The 16,326-nt window shown below is 41.7% G+C and overlaps 2 protein-coding genes across 2 annotated transcripts; one reads left to right on the top strand and one right to left on the bottom strand.

The window, feature by feature from the left end:
• Positions 1 to 303: 303 nt before the first annotated feature.
• On the bottom strand, positions 304 to 8,581 carry LOC108675374 (cubilin). Its single transcript, XM_047880444.1, has 11 exons — positions 8,556 to 8,581; positions 7,680 to 7,797; positions 7,020 to 7,202; positions 6,436 to 6,654; positions 5,600 to 5,785; positions 4,815 to 4,959; positions 4,268 to 4,368; positions 3,689 to 3,815; positions 2,863 to 3,051; positions 1,242 to 1,382; positions 304 to 482 (listed from the first exon to the last, which is right to left on the bottom strand). Exons 1-11 carry the CDS (start codon positions 8,579 to 8,581, stop codon positions 304 to 306), a joined length of 1,614 nt encoding a protein of 537 aa, XP_047736400.1.
• Positions 8,580 to 14,063, top strand: LOC108675373. The gene is made up of 3 exons (XM_018163377.1): positions 8,580 to 8,734; positions 9,935 to 10,027; positions 13,082 to 14,063. Exons 1-3 carry the CDS (start codon positions 8,580 to 8,582, stop codon positions 13,731 to 13,733), a joined length of 900 nt encoding a protein of 299 aa, XP_018018866.1. The 3' UTR covers positions 13,734 to 14,063.
• The last annotated feature ends 2,263 nt before the right edge of the window (positions 14,064 to 16,326 follow it).

Below are 16,326 nucleotides of genomic sequence, written 5' to 3'. Positions count from 1 at the left end.
CTATTTCTTTAATGTGTCGAATAAGGGAAACCAATTGCGTTAATTAATTATGAACTTATTTCTAGAAATGTCACTAGATGACTGCAAGGCTCTCCTAGCTTAGTCCTTCAAGTTGTTAAGGTAACAACAGACGCAAGATTGGAATATTGATGAGTGTCCCTACACAGTAGTAGTACTCGTGCAGCTGCACTGTACCAATGTACTGTACACCACTGTAGTAGTACTCTTGCAGCCGGACTGTACCTAAGTACTATATACCGCAGTAGTAGTACTTGTGCAGCTGGACTGTTCCAAAGTACTCAGCTACACTGTACCTAAGTACTGTACACCGCAGTAGTAGTACTTGTGCAGTGTGACGTTGATGGCTTTAGTGCTGGGCACTTGTATCCTCCAGGCGCAGCTGATGTTGTGGTCGTAAGTTTCGATGTGCGGACTTGGGTAGTGGACGATCCCTCCCATACCTGTGAGAACGCCGCCGCAACCTGCATATCAAAACAACAATTAAGTCTAAAAATTACAGTATGCGTCACAACCCACTTCGAAAATAACAGTATGCCTTCCAACACACTCGAAAATTACAGTATGCCTTACAACACACTCGAAATTCGAGAATTAGGAGAATGAAGAAAAAGAAAAGAAGCACAATAAGAAAATGTTGCTTCTTAAACATCGAATTCCTGGGTGAACTTAACGTGTTTTGAACTCATTTTTTAAAACTGGCAGCACGACACTGCGACCTAAATAAGTATGTGACGTTTGACTCATCATCATAACCATCATACATCGATTGGTAATCAATGATTTTGATATGATTCGTAGACAAATCTCCTTAAATATTATTTCGTAGGAGCCAATCGAAGTAAATTAAAAGGTCAAGAGAGAAATTGTCTTCTTCCGAAGCTAATCTTTAGTGTTTGTACGAAATTGACCCATAATGTTGACCATTTTTCGCGATGATTCCTATTGGCTATACATTCCAATACAACACAACATTCAATGTAAACAATATTCAATGCTTACACAATGTGAACGATGTTTAGTTTAGTGGCATTCTACACACATTACACATGCCACTTTAGTTCAGTGACATTCTACACACATTACACATGCCACTTTAGTTCAATGACATTCTGCACACATTACACATGCCACTTTAGTTTACTGGCATTCTACACCCGCTAAGTAGCACTTGATCAGGACCTAGTGTAGCCGGAGTGGACCTGGTACAACAAGGGACATACTTTGTGCCCGTTCTGCACAGGTGGGGCCGGTGAAGGCCTGAGGACAGGAGCAGGAGAAGGATATCCCAGCGCTGCTGCAGGTGCCGCCGTTGAGGCACGGCCGACTGCTGCAGGGGTCCGCGTTCGTCTCGCATCGAACACCTGGCGAATTTGGTTAACTTCTGCTTTAGTGATAAATCGTTTAACAGAATCAAGGACGAGCGTGTGTAAAAATGAACATAAGTGCTGAATTACGATATAAAAAGTATGATTGATGGAGCAATATGAATTTAAGAAGCTAATGCTCAAAAAATTTATTTTCTAAGTGAATTAGAAACCGTTGTCGGACCCTCAATCCCCACCCATGGATCCACCCTAGCAGGGACACCCACTGGCGTTACCGTCGAATAAGGTGAGCCCATTTCTTTATTGAATTGTCAACTTATTACTAGAAACGACAGTAGAAGACTGAAGAGCTCTCCTAGCTTAGCCTATTAAGTTGTTAAGGTAACATCAGAGGCAAGATTGGAATATTGATCCGTCACCCTACACATTTAGTAGTACCCGTGCAACAGGACTGTACCACAGTACTGTTCACCACAGCATTAGTACTAGTGCAGCTGGACTGTACCAAGGTACTGTACGTCACCAGGGATTATTCTCAGGTCAGTGCGTAACAGATCAACAGATCAATAAGTTTTTGTGATGGAGTATTTTTGCTAGAATTTACGGTACCTCTGTACTAACCCAAATTTATCTGCATCCGATATTCCCATAGCTTATTTTTTTGTTACCAAGCTCTATGCCGTCTGAAGCTCTATTCCTTTATTAATATTGACATATTTTTTGTACGCGCATTATATGCCTGCGCTCACAGAAGCGTTTGCTTTGTGGCAATCAAAAAAACATCAATCATACAAGTGATACAACCAATTTTTTGGCGGTGCCGAGATACTTCTACAGAGAAGGTACATATACTAGATATATCGCCAGCTTTGCCTCAATGTCCAAACGCCTTCATCAGCAGACCTTCATTTGCTGATAAAGTGAAACCTGAAAACTAATTCCACTTGAAGACATTCGATTAATTAAAATACGATTCTTGGTTAAAAACCCCCAGAAAGATCCTCTAGCAGGCACTACCCCTCACCAGTCTAGCCCGGTGAGCAGTGGCACAAAAAGGCGTGCCACTAGCAGGCACTAGCCCTCACCAGTGTAGCCCGGGGAGCAGTGACATACAAAGACGTGCCACTAGTAGGCACTAGCCCTCACCAGTCTAGCCCGGTGAGCAGTGGCACAAAAAGGCGTGCCACTAGCAGGCACTAGCCCTCACCAGTGTAGCCCGATGGGCAGTGACACACAAAGGCGTGCCACTAGCAGGCACTAGCCCTCACCAGTGTAGCCCGGGGAGCAGTGACATACAAAGACGTGCCACTAGTAGGCACTAGCCCTCACCAGTGTAGCCCGGTGAGCAGTGGCACACAAAGACGTGCCACTAGCAGGCACTAGCCCTCACCAGTGTAGCCAGGTGAGCAGTGGCACACAAAGGCGTGCCACTAGCAGGCACTAGCCCTCACCAGTGTAGCCCGGTGAGCAGTGACACACAAAGGCGTGCCACTAGCTAGCAGGCACTAGCCCTCACCAGTGTAGCCCGGTGAGCAGTGGCACACAAAGGCGTTGCCGTTGGCAAGACAGGTGCCATGTACACAAGGGTTGTTGGCGCAGGGGTCAGTGGCACCTCCACCAGAGATGAGGGAGCACCCGAACGGTCCGATACCATTACCCGCATACCCGGGGGGACATGTGCACTGGTAGTAGTCGGGCAACATGTCTGTACGACAGCATGATTACTTAACACCTGGAAATGCATTGTAATTGCTCTTAATTATGTCTTGAAAACGGATTAACTTACATTAAATAATCATGACCAGATAATAATTTCTATGAAATAATATTAATCATTACGAGTCTACCTTGAATCTATAAGAAGTCATCTATGACCCAATCTTAATGCAATGACCTGACCGTTTATTTTTATGACATTATCTTCACAGCGACCATCTTGACTAAAATAGTCGTTAACTCTGGTACCTCACAGCCGAGAACCTCGTTTAATGAGGTTCTCATTTAATTGTGAACCTCATTTTATAGAGACATTCATTATTCTATGCGCCTGCTTTGCCGTTGAACAAATTAATTTCTCAACGTGTTGCCGTAAACTAGTCACTATTGTAACGACAATGGGAGAAGCAGAATAAGCGAATATAACTATTAATTTAAAATAAGGCAGACTTCGGAGAACCTTTATTTATCATGTCAATTGAGAAACATTAATTAGTTAGCAGTGCCAACAGTCATCGTACGCCTGACACTACATTACGCACGTCGTACGCCTGACACTACATTACGCACGTCGTACGCCTGACACTACATTACGCACGTCGTACGCCTGACACTACATTACGCACGCTGCAGAGCGTCGCTGCAGGAGGCGAGGTGGTGGCAGGGGCGCTGCAGGCACGGCCGGGGCCGCAGTGTGCACGTGTGGCCGTCGCCCTCGTACCCAGCAGGACACGTGCCGCAGCGATAGCCTCCCTACCTCGTGCCCGGGGAGAGAGGATGCACGTGAGTGTTGGGTGGTCAGGTGTGTTGGGTGGTCAGGATTGTTGGGTGGTCAGGGGTGTTAGGTGGTCAGGAGTGTTGGGTGGTCAGGAGTGTTGGGTGGTCAGGAGTGTTGGGTAGTCCACAAATACCAGTCGCAACGTCCACAAATGCTAGTCGTAATTCAACATGCACACCAGACTTCACCTTATTTGCACCGTAAGATGTTGCTGTGGTATGACTCTAATCATCTGCATGCAGGGATCTCCTACTTATCAGAACAATTAAGTATCATTATCGCAATACTGTCACTGATTACCAGTCAAGTTGTTGTCATTAAAAAAAAATAAATTCATCAATTACGAACACATTATCTATTCTTTGACACAAAAATAATGCGATGTTTGCCTTAATTTTTCCAGCGATCTAAAACCTTCTTCACTCACAGGCTCGTTGATGCACTGGACACGAGGGCTGAGCGAGCAGCCGCCGTTGAACACCTCGCACTCGTTCACGTCGGTGCATCTGAAGCCGTCGCCCGTGTATCCTATACGAGGCAATAATTTCATCTTCAGTTTATTAACAAAAATCCACATTCAATTTACTAACATGAATCTACATACAGATTCAGGCCAAAGACCGAGTGAAAGTATAAATGAAAACCGTAGCAATGTACACGAAAGCAACCAACGAGCACTAAACTTAACACCACACCTGCAGGACAGGGAGCGCTCGTGTAGGAGGCTACGTGCAGCTGAACTAAGTACCACACCTGCAGGACAGGGAGCGCACGTGTAGGAGGCTACGTGCAGCTGAACTAAGTACCACAGGGAGCGCACGTGTAGGAGGCTACGTGCAGCTGAACTAAGTACCGCACCTGCAGGACAGAGAGCGCACGTGTAGGAGGCTACGTGCAGCTGAACTAAGTACCGCACCTGCAGGACAGGGAGCGCACGTGTAGGAGGCTACGTGCTACTGAACTAAGTACCGCACCTGCAGGACAGGGAGCGCACGTGTAGGAGCCAGGCAAGTTTATGCACATGACGGCAGGGTTGGCCGAGCAGTGGTTCGTACGGCCGACAGCGCACTCGTCGACGTCCTGAGAGCAGGTGTTGCTGCCGGGCGCTTTCGTCCAGCCCTGCGCGAAGAAGGCTTGGACGGTTTAAAATAATACAGCCTGAGAAGTGCACACGTTTATAAGATTAATGAACAATTCTTGTAACAAATGAGAACTAGCATCTTAACTCGTTCAGCAGCGAATTTAGAAGGAACTGTTATAGCTGAAATTATATTTGATGAAATTCGACAGGCTCCTATTGTATTGAAAGGCTCCATTATATTATTAAATTACTGCCTTAGAGCCTTAGATTTACAGCTACTGCAGCTCCGGAGTAATTAAGGTATAAGATCTTAGCAGTTAAATTGACTACCACCCTCATCTAAATTAATGCACGTCTTCAGATAATCACAGCACAACCAAAATAACCTAAACGAGGCTGATGATTGCGACTGTAAAAGATTGACGGCATTATATGTTTTTGTCTACTAGTATTTCAGTGAAAATCAGAGCGTGAGAGCTACCAACGTAAACGATGGTAATGAGAAATCAACCTAATTGGTTTTTCATTGCAACGTTTTTGTGCCGTTGCGACAAACATTGGGCGATTTTGGCAGGCGAGCCGACGGCAAACACTGAATAAAATCCATCAAAAAATTTCTCATTAAAGATCGCGAAGTTTTGTGAGTGCCCAGACCATTCCCTTGCATGCCCCTCTAACCTGATGACACCTGCAAGTGTAACTGCGGCCCTCGGAAGGCTGAGGGTAACAGTCGCCGTGGTCGCAGAGGGTTGAGGCGCTGCCGGTTGTGCACGTGTCCTCTTTGAGGGTACAGTGGCTGCCGTACCAGCTGGGAGGGCAGGTGCAGCGGTATCCTCCATCAGTGTTCACACAAGTTCCTCCGTTCTGATAACCAAATGTTAAGATTTTAGAACTACTTAAATTGATAGAAATACAACTTTATTCCATATGAAAACGCGAGAGTTATTTGTAAGATGCGGAAGAAATGCTGTCGAGGGAATTGCGAACATACTTGGCTTAAACAATAATTTTTAGGAAATGTTTTTATCACAAATTCCACAACAAATAAAACTCGCAAGCACAAATTAATCATGAATATATAAAAGCGATTTTTGACTGCTGGCAAATTTCATACGAGTATGCAGTTCTGGTCTTAACGCAAGCATGTGCGTCCTGCAGAAAAGTTTAGTACGGAACAATCCAAAACATTTATCCGCTGTCAAGACTTGCCAATTCTATCACTAGGTGTTTATATGTTATGATGCCATTCAATGAGTGCATTGAAATATTTTTATAGAAATATCGTAATAATGCTGTCTAATAAAAAAATAATGGAATAAAACACCAATTTAAAAATACATTATTTAAATTCAAAAGTATTAACTATAATTTAAGTATGCATAATCTTCTTTCATCACATAGAGGAAAAATTCGCTACCAAGAAAACATTACTTGAATAAGAGATCATTTCCATGGGCCAATTTCTTCAGTGCCGGCACTTTATTCTATTATATTCTATCAGAAATTTACCAGACCTGGCACCCCAAGTCAGTGCCACTGAACTCCATGCACTCGTCGACGTCTGTGTCACAAGTGCTCCCTGTCCAGCCCGGACGGCAGAGACACTGGAAACCGTCGTACAGGTCGATGCAGGTGCCGCCCCTGGAACAAGGCAGGCTGTTGCACTCACGCTTCTCCAGGAGCTCTTGCATGGTCGTGAGTCGTCGGCGCAGCCACCGAATATTTCGCGTGTTCTGGTAATGGAATTTTACGTGCTTTTATTCGGCATTACTTTGCATAGCATCAGATTAAGATTCAATTTTGTGCGAGCAGAGCACTAAATTCCGCCCACTTGCTTATGCTAGTTTAGTAATGCAAATAATGAATTCTCTGGAAGAATATATTTACTGAATGAATGAGTATATAATACATAGAGCTGAATACATGAATAAATAAATGGTGAAAATTGTGGTAAATTATAGCAAAAATTGAGCAAAGCTTATATTTGCCATCCAAAGAAGTATTTTTATTTGATCCCTAACCAAAAATATCCACGAACCCCAAATATCCAAATTATTTGAAATGATTATCCTGCAGAACAATAAACATTAATACCCACCCTGGATGCTAAGCCTCCGTCGTCTCCACCGGAAGAGTTGCCGGCCGTGCCCCTGTAGAGCTCGAGGGCATCCAGGCGACTTGCCACGTTGCTGAGGTCGTTTATTCTGCCTTCAATACTCGCGACCCTCGCCTGCAGGCCGTTCATACTCAGCGCCACGTCATCCCAGCCACCACTCGTCATCTGTGACGTGTTTATCATTCTCAGAATAATCCAACATTCTTCAAAATTCTCGAAAAATTCCTAAGGTTTACTTAGACGATAAGAAGATCTTAAACTGTGTAATCTAGGATGTGTAATCTGGCAAAATCGTACAAGATGACGGGACGTTTTAACTGTAGGTAGGGACATATTCAAGTTCTACATGTTATGAAGAAATTTTCATTATTACAATAAGGAAATTGTGATTTTCCATCTTTGTTAGGTGATTGACGTTTGCAATTCTTTAAAAGTAATTTTAAATTATTTCCTTCGCACTTGCAGTAAACGCTACAGCGTTGAAGTCAACAAGGGCTCTCTTTCAGTTGTTATAATCAATCAACGGGGAATCATCCCTTCACCATGTCACCTAAGAAGTATACCAGCAATATCTGCTTATTATTTACGGTTCATGCATTAATCAGGATAATGTTTTATTGTAATGAGAATTAATTTCTGCACCTGCTCCGCGAGGGCGTCAATCCTGCGGGACATGTTCTGCACTCTGCTGGGCCCGTCGGGTCCGAGGACGCTCAGTGCGTCGCCGTATCTGCGAACATCTGCGCTCAGTCCCTGACGCCTAGTGCAATATAAGGAAGGTTAGGGACGCCTAGTACAACATAAGGAAGGTTAGGGGACGCCTAGTGCAATATAAGGAAGGTAAGGAGACGCCGAGTGCAATATAAGGAAGGTTAGGGGACGCCGAGTGCAAAAAAGGAAGGTTAGGGGACGCCTAGTGCATTTTAAGGAAGGTTACGGGACGCCTAGTGCAATATAAGGAAGGTTAGGGGACGCCGAGTGCAATATAAGGAAGGTTAGGAGACGCCTAGTGCAAAAAAGGAAGGTTAGGGGACGCCTAGTGCATTTTAAGGAAGGTTACGGGACGCCTAGTGCAATATAAGGAAGGTTAAGAGAGGCCTAGTGCAATATAAAGAAGGTTAAGGGAGGCCTAGTGCAATATAAGGAAGGTTAGGGGACGCCTAGTGCAATATAAGGAAGGTTAAGGGAGGCCTAGTGCAATATAAGGAAGGTTAAGGGAGGCCTAGTGCAATATAAGGAAGGTTAGGGGACGTCTAGTGCAATATAAGGAAGGTTAAGGGAGGCCTNATATGTAGGGTATGAGGCAGTTAAGCTGGCAGTTGAGCATGCATTTTGTTAAGACGCAGTTAAGCGGACGGTTGTGTGGGTGTAAAGTTTGCAGTTATTTTTGTGGCAGCATCTTTAGTTGCTTTGAAACTTGGGATAAGAAATGTGTTATTTTCTCTTAAATAATGAAGAGATGCAGTAATTTTTCTAGTTTTTATGGTAACGACTGATTTTCTTGTGCATTTCTTATACCTGGACTCGCTGCTTGATACTTGCATGCGCTTGAGCAAGAGTTTACGTTGCACACATAGCGCTGCAGTGCGCGCAGTTTACAAACACGACCAGCGAACTACAACTTGGGTGCTCACTGCTCACTCTCGAGGCGACATCGAGGCGGGACGCAAGTCAATACTGAAGGTCTCGCGAGATATGTGAGTGTTTGTGTAGAATGTTGATATTATTGTTTTAATTTAAGGTTTTTGAACAGAATCTGCTAGTAGGAGTCGTTGCTGTAAACTAGATGGTGTATAATAAAATAGGTTTAAGGTCCATAGTTGTGCATAAAACTACGAAGTGCAAATCATTTGAGTGATTTGAATGGTGAATAATCATGCCAGTGAACAATCATGCCGGTGAATAAGTATTTCACGAGCTATTACTATGTTTTGAAAATATTAAAACCCTCGTTCTGTCTTCCAGCGATATTTGCATAACGCTTAATCATCCTGTATGTGAAAACCGTTGTCGCTACGGTTTTCTCTACGTTGTTTACTGGTAACGAAAAACTGACGTTGTAAGAATACTCGTGAGCTTAGGTATATAGACCTTTATAGCAACTTTATTTTGCTCATAAGATGCCACCTCGATACCAGCTAATGTATGTTTCAAACATACATTAGCATACATTAGCTCAAAACTAGTGAAATACAACATTATACGAAAGATTTGCAACAACCTCGTGGTGTAAGATATGCGATTCAAAATATTCTCGAGCGATTCCAAGGATTCATGAACGATTTTCAAAATCAGTGAGCAACTCCTGAGTTTCAATAGTGACTTAAGTCTTAAGAACTGTGGCCGGTTTCATGATTGATTCCCAAACTTTTAGAGATTTTATTTCAGTTTTAAAGCGATACTGGTTTTCGTGAGCGATTCTCGAGATCTTTGAGCAAACTAGCTTTATTTATTTCCATAATGACGTAATCAAATGTAATTTCATAATGTAATTTCATAATGATTTATTACAGCTTTATTAAGGATTTTGCAAAAGTTTTAAAAATTTTAGATTATCCCTTTTTTGCCGTTTTCTATAAATTTCACGTTTTCTTTCATTTATTGCAAAAATTACACAATCGAAATGTTTTTATTTATACGTTTTACGTATATGTGTGAAATTTCAGGAAGGTCGGTTGATAAATGTAAAATGTATAAATATGAATGGAATGGCTTATTTTTTGAATGGGATCTGATTAAATAAAACTTTTAATGTCACCCTATTCTGATGCAAAAACATAAATTATTGTCCAAGGATGAATTCCGCATCGTCATGTTTTCTAAAAATAAAGGCATTTATAAACGATTATTGCAGTACTTTTCTTAATTATAACATACATGATGTTGTCCATTTTCAGGAAGCTTGTCAACTGTTGGAAATTCTCGAAACCGCATTTGCGAGCGGCGATGCAACTGGTGTTCTTAATGCTGGCTCTGCACTCTGTGTATTGGTGAGTCTGTAGGTAATGTTAGTGCTGGCTCTGCATTCCGTGTATTGGTAAGTCAGTAGATAATGTTAATGCTGGCTCTGCACTCTCTGTGTTGAATCTTGAATTGTTATGCAGGATCTACCCGACCTCAGTTCGCAATTCCGGTGTTCACAACAAGTTAAACTCTTCTGCTTTGATCTGACTCCAAAAGATCTTGTTATAATAATTAGTCAGTCGTCGAGGATACAAAACTGATTTACACTAATTATTTACTTTATTTCACTCAAAATTTCATTAATATCCTTATTGTATCTTCCAAAGATATTTGCATGACGTTTAATCATCCTATATATGAAAACCGTTATCGCTACGGTTTTCTTTACGTTGTTTACTGGTAACGAAAAAATTGATGTTGTAAGAATACTCTAGAGTAGGCAGTTAAGGTATATAGACTTTTATAACAGCTTAATTTTGCTCATCAGATGCCAACTCGCAGAGCTGTTGTATATTTCCTTAATTAAAATTAATTTCGCTTAAAATTAGTGAAATTTATCCGATATGAACCTCATGTTCAAAGATATGAGACTTAAAATATTTTCGAGCGATTCCGGGGATTGATGAACGATTTTCGAAATCCGCGAGCAACACTCGAGTTTCAATAATGACTCAAGTTTTAAGAACCGTTGCAAGTTTCATGGGCAATTCCCTAGTTTAAAAGAAAAAATCCAGTTTTAAGTGTTTCCAGGGTTTTCATGAGCGATACTCGAGAACTCTAAGCGAACCTCCAAGCTTCATGAATCCTCTACCGTCGTATGTCACTCTCCGTGAACATAACTTTCAACTTAAATTATACGTAAACTATTGAGTGTAGCAACATGAGGACTTTTGTACGCAGCAGTGAACATTTTAAAGTTGTCGTACGTGGCGGCAACCATCAGTGCAAGCCATTTTGCTCTCGCTAGAACGTATCCTTTTTGTGAAGTATGCTTGTGACAATATTGCTCCGGTTGCTCATGTCAGGCGGTAGAGGGTTAAGGATTGTTTAGCTCTCGAGTTTCATTGCCGTAAATCTTGGCAGCTGTAGGGTATGGTCATGATGGCAGCTGTAGGGTATGGTCAAAATGGCAGCTGTAGGTATGGTCATAATGGCAGCTGTAGAGTACGGTCATAAAGGCAGCTGTAGGTATGGTCATAATGACATATGTAGGGTATGAGGCAGTTAAGCTGGCAGTTGAGCATGCATTTTGTTAAGACGCAGTTAAGCGGACGGTTGTGTGGGTGTAAAGTTTGCAGTTATTTTTGTGGCAGCATCTTTAGTTGCTTTGAAACTTGGGATAAGAAATGTGTTATTTTCTCTTAAATAATGAAGAGATGCAGTAATTTTTCTAGTTTTTATGGTAACGACTGATTTTCTTGTGCATTTCTTATACCTGGACTCGCTGCTTGATACTTGCATGCGCTTGAGCAAGAGTTTACGTTGCACACATAGCGCTGCAGTGCGCGCAGTTTACAAACACGACCAGCGAACTACAACTCGGGTGCTCACTCTCGAGGCGACATCGAGGCGGGACGCAAGTCAATACTGAAGGTCTCGCGAGATATGTGAGTGTTTGTGTAGAATGTTGATATTATTGTTTTAATTTAAGGTTTTTGAACAGAATCTGCTAGTAGGAGTCGTTGCTGTAAACTAGATGGTGTATAATAAAATAGGTTTAAGGTCCATAGTTTTGCATAAAATTAAGAAGTGCAAATCATTTGTCTTATGAATTTAAACGCATGTGAATGGTGAATAATCATGACAGTGAGTAAAGATGCCAGTGAATAAGTATTTCACGAGGTATTAATATATTTTTAAAATATTAATATCCTTATTGTATCTTCCAAAGATATTTGCATGACGTTTAATCATCCTATATATGAAAACCGTTATCGCTACGGTTTTCTNTGTATTGGTGAGTCAGTAGGTAATGTTAATGCTGGCTCTGCACTCTGTGTATTGGTGAGTCAGTAGGTAATGTTAATGCTGGCTCTGCACTCTGTGTATTGGTGAGTCAGTAGGTAATGTTAATGCTGGCTCTGCACTCTGTGTATTGGTGAGTCAGTAGGTAATGTTAATGCTGGCTCTGCACTCTGTGTATTGGTGAGTCAGTAGGTAATGTTAATGCTGGCTCTGCACTCTGTGTATTGGTGAGTCAGTAGGTAATGTTAATGCTGGCTCTGCACTCTGTGTATTGGTGAGTCAGTAGATATTGTTAATGCTGGCTCTGCACTCTGTGTATTGGTGAGTCAGTAGATATTGTTAATGCTGGCTCTGCACTCTGTGTATTGGTGAGTCAGTAGGTAATGTTAATGCTGGCTCTGCACTCTGTGTATTGGTGAGTCAGTAGGTAATGTTAATGCTGGCTCTGCACTCTGTGTATTGGTGAGTCAGTAGGTAATGTTAATGCTGGCTCTGCACTCTGTGTATTGGTGAGTCAGTAGGTAATGTTAATGCTGGCTCTGCACTCTGTGTATTGGTGAGTCAGTAGGTAATGTTAATGCTGGCTCTGCACTCGTGTATTGGTGAGTCAGTAGGTAATGTTAATGCTGGCTCTGCACTCTGTGTATTGGTGAGTCAGTAGATATTGTTTATGCTGGCTCTGTACTGTGTATTGGTGAGTCAGTAGGTTACGTAATGACGAGTCAGTGAATCAATTTTGGCAATGTGATTGGGTAACTTTTTTTAAATGAGCAAGTCTACTTCTGGTGAAATAAATATTCTCATTCTAGTCATTTAGTTAGTCGTTCCTGTAAGAATCAGTGAGTCATTTTCACTTATGTCATTTAATTTAACTGAAGTCTTTTAACCAAATTTCGAGTTTGCATGCACTAATTCGCAACTTTGAACCTTTTTATAGCGTTAGCTCTAGACAATAAACCCAGTCTTCACAGAGCGACTGTTGACGACTGTAAAGATAGCTGTTGTGCATCAATCGGGATCGACAGTAAAATGCTTCAAATTGTGTTATAATATTGCAAACGTGCAATTTAGAGCAATATTTTCTGTCATTTGTAATTTCTTTTCTTTTTTTATAGCTTGCCTCAGGAGAGCAGGGTAGATGAGGACTTCGACAACGATAGTAATCCGACCCAACCAAATCCCAAATTTTCTTTTGATCAAAATCCAAGTCCGCTGGGATCCCAGAATGACAAATTGCTGCAAGATCACCCCAACGAAACCAACAGTCACGGAGGAGGTTTGGTTGAGCCACAAGAAGGATCCAATGATAGCAGCACCAAGTCATCCTACGAAGAGCTGGAAGAAGACGATGGAACCGACCCGAACTTAACCGAAAATGAGTCAGATGATGACAATGATAGCGGCCCTAACTTATCCGGAGAAGTTTTGGAGGATGACAATGATACAGGCACGAACTCGTCCAAAGAAATGTTTGATGAAGGCTATGAAAATGGCTCTAACTCAACCGACCCGAACTCATCCGACGAAGAGTTGGAAGTAGCCACAGACGCCAACCATTTGCACCGTAAGGGATTTTCGAAATACAAATATGAACTGGACAAAATAAAAAATCCTGCTCTCTTTTCCAGCCCGCAATGGCTTGCTTATTCAAAAGGACCATTTTTTCTGGACCCTTTAGCAGAGATCACAGCCTTACTCGACAGCCATTCTATCTCAATCGTTGCTGAATATCAGTGTCTGTTGTATGGCATTTGTTCTATAAAATGACCCTATTCTAAAGCCTCAACCCATGACAACAACATATAATTACAGTAACGTCAATTTTGCGGGTCCTTTGACCGTATCGACTCGTCAATGTTAGTGCACCTAATTTATTGGTTCCTTACATCCACCTATTAATTTCCTTCACTTTGTTTCACATTAAATGCATACTAATATCAGTTTGAATTATAGGACTGAATGACAATCGAATGCAATGTATGTATAAGCTGTGATTTACGAACCATTGTTGTGTAGTTTGATTCCATTATTCCGCAACCATGTCATAAGTTCGTGAAGCAGGTGCATGGTCATACCTGCCGTATTTAGGACAACGCTTAAGTTNACCGTCCTGAGCGTGTGACATACCAGGGACAAAGACCTGGCGACGTCGAGGACGTTCAACAACCGAACGTACTGAGCGTGTGACATACAAGGGACAAAGACCTGGCGACGTTGAGGACGTTTAACAACCGAACGTACTGAGCGTGTGACATACCAGGGACAAAGACCTGGCGACGTCGAGGACGTTCAACAACCGAACGTACTGAGTGTGTGACATACCAGGGATAAAGACCTGGCGACGTCGAGAACGTTCAACAAGCAAACGCACTGAGCGTGTGACATTCCAAGGACAAAGACCTGGCGACGTCGAGGACGTTCAACAACCGAACGTACTGAGCGTGTGACATACCAGGGACAAAGACCTGGCAACGTCGAGGACGTTTAACAAGCGGACGTACTGAGCGTGTGACATACCAGGGACAAAGACCTGACGACGTCGAGGACGTTTAACAACCGAACGTTCTGAGCGTGTGACATACCAGGGACAAAGACCTGGCGACGTCGAGGACGTTTAATTAACAAGCAAACTGAGCGTGCGACAATTGCGACATACCAGGGACAAAGACCTGGCGACGTCGAGAACGTTTAACAACCGAACGTACTGAGCGTGCGACGTACCAAGGGCAAAGACCTGGCGATGTCGAGGACGTTCAACAAATGAATATACTGAGCGTGCGACGTACCAGGGACAAAGACCTGGCGACGTCGAAACCGTTGACAGCCACACCGGCCGCAGCGCCCCGAGTGCTGAAGGAGATGTTCTTGCCAGGGGCGCTCTCGAGTAGCAGGTGTCCGTCTTGGGTCCTGATGCGTGGCCTGGGACGAGGAAACATTAATGTGGCGCAGGTGTGAAGTATCAAATATTTTCATTTATTTAAGAGTAAACGCGCAGTCTCTTGGCTTTGGCATTTTCAAATTTGGTTTCTTGAATCGAATGAAAGTTTTTAATTTTCGGGCGGAAGTTATTCTGAACCAAAAATGTCTTATTTATAATGATTGAGAATTAGTAAAGTTTTCTATAAAAATAATTACATAGTAAGCACACAATTCATCTTAATTAAAAAGGAAAATATTGTATGTATTGAAGCAGTTAGAAGAAAAACCGCAATCGAAGATAAATGTGGCAAATGGCTGTAGCTGTATTCATCGCTACGTTTCTCAGGTTCATGTCAATAAGTATGGAACGGTCAATTTCGCCATCAACCTTCATTTCCGCAATATAGCTGTAACACATATTCTACGATCTCATGCAAACTGAAGCTAATCTAATTAAAATTCTAAATTGCCCTGATAAAGATAACTACAATTTACTTCAAGCAAAGCCATCTTATTTGTATAATTTGTTGTATTTACGAGGCAGGCTACGTCGGCTTTAATGGGGAAATATTCTTGAATATTTCCTTTCAGAACCGAACTTCATACTCGCATATTGCAAATTGCGAATGACTGGTGATTTTCAATTATTTTGATCATTATACAAACTATCCGATCCTTATTCTTATATACACATCAAAATATAAATTATAAAAATTATCTTCATGAATTCAAATTGTTTATGGGCCCGGAATAAGGCACTACATATTTGCAGTCAAATCATCAGACTAATTAATGATCGATTTGAAATTGAACATTTAAAACATCAATAATACGCGTTTAAAAATTACTTTTTAAGACAACACTTCTAAAGAATTCAGTATCTGCAATGTTACATATGTAGAATGAATTTCTAATTTTATCATCAAATATTATAAAAATATAACTCAGTACTCATTGCAGTGAGTGACAGAGGACGCATTTTCTCGTCGACGAAAACTTGAGGTCACGGACAGAACGGACGGACAGACAGACAGACAGACGGACGGACGGACATGGCGAGCACAATAGTGCATTTTTTTCATGAATGAGAAAATGCGCTAAAAAGGTATTTGTAAATTTTATTTTTAAATTAAAAAAATTAAATTCTTAAAATTATTTATTCTGTCAACTGATTCATGCAATGTCTTCAACTTTATGTAAGTGTGCAAAATTTCGGATAGATTGGAGAGGTAGAAGTGTGTTAAATATCGATTATAAGATTTGTAGCAGACAAACAGACAGACAAACAACAAACAGAGAAGTTAAAAAAAGGTTGTAAAAATAACATCTATCGACTTTAAGTACTTATATCATTAGTCTGCTTATATCGCAAGTTCACAAGGAATCTGGAAATAGTAAATCGCTAGGATTTTATATTCTTGTCGTCTCCTTAGGACTAAGT

Source organism: Hyalella azteca, unplaced genomic scaffold (assembly GCF_000764305.2).
Source record: "Hyalella azteca isolate HAZT.00-mixed unplaced genomic scaffold, Hazt_2.0.2 contig5402, whole genome shotgun sequence".
NCBI classification, from domain to species: Eukaryota; Metazoa; Arthropoda; class Malacostraca; order Amphipoda; family Hyalellidae; genus Hyalella; species Hyalella azteca.
This window is presented reverse-complemented; position numbering and strand designations above follow the sequence as displayed.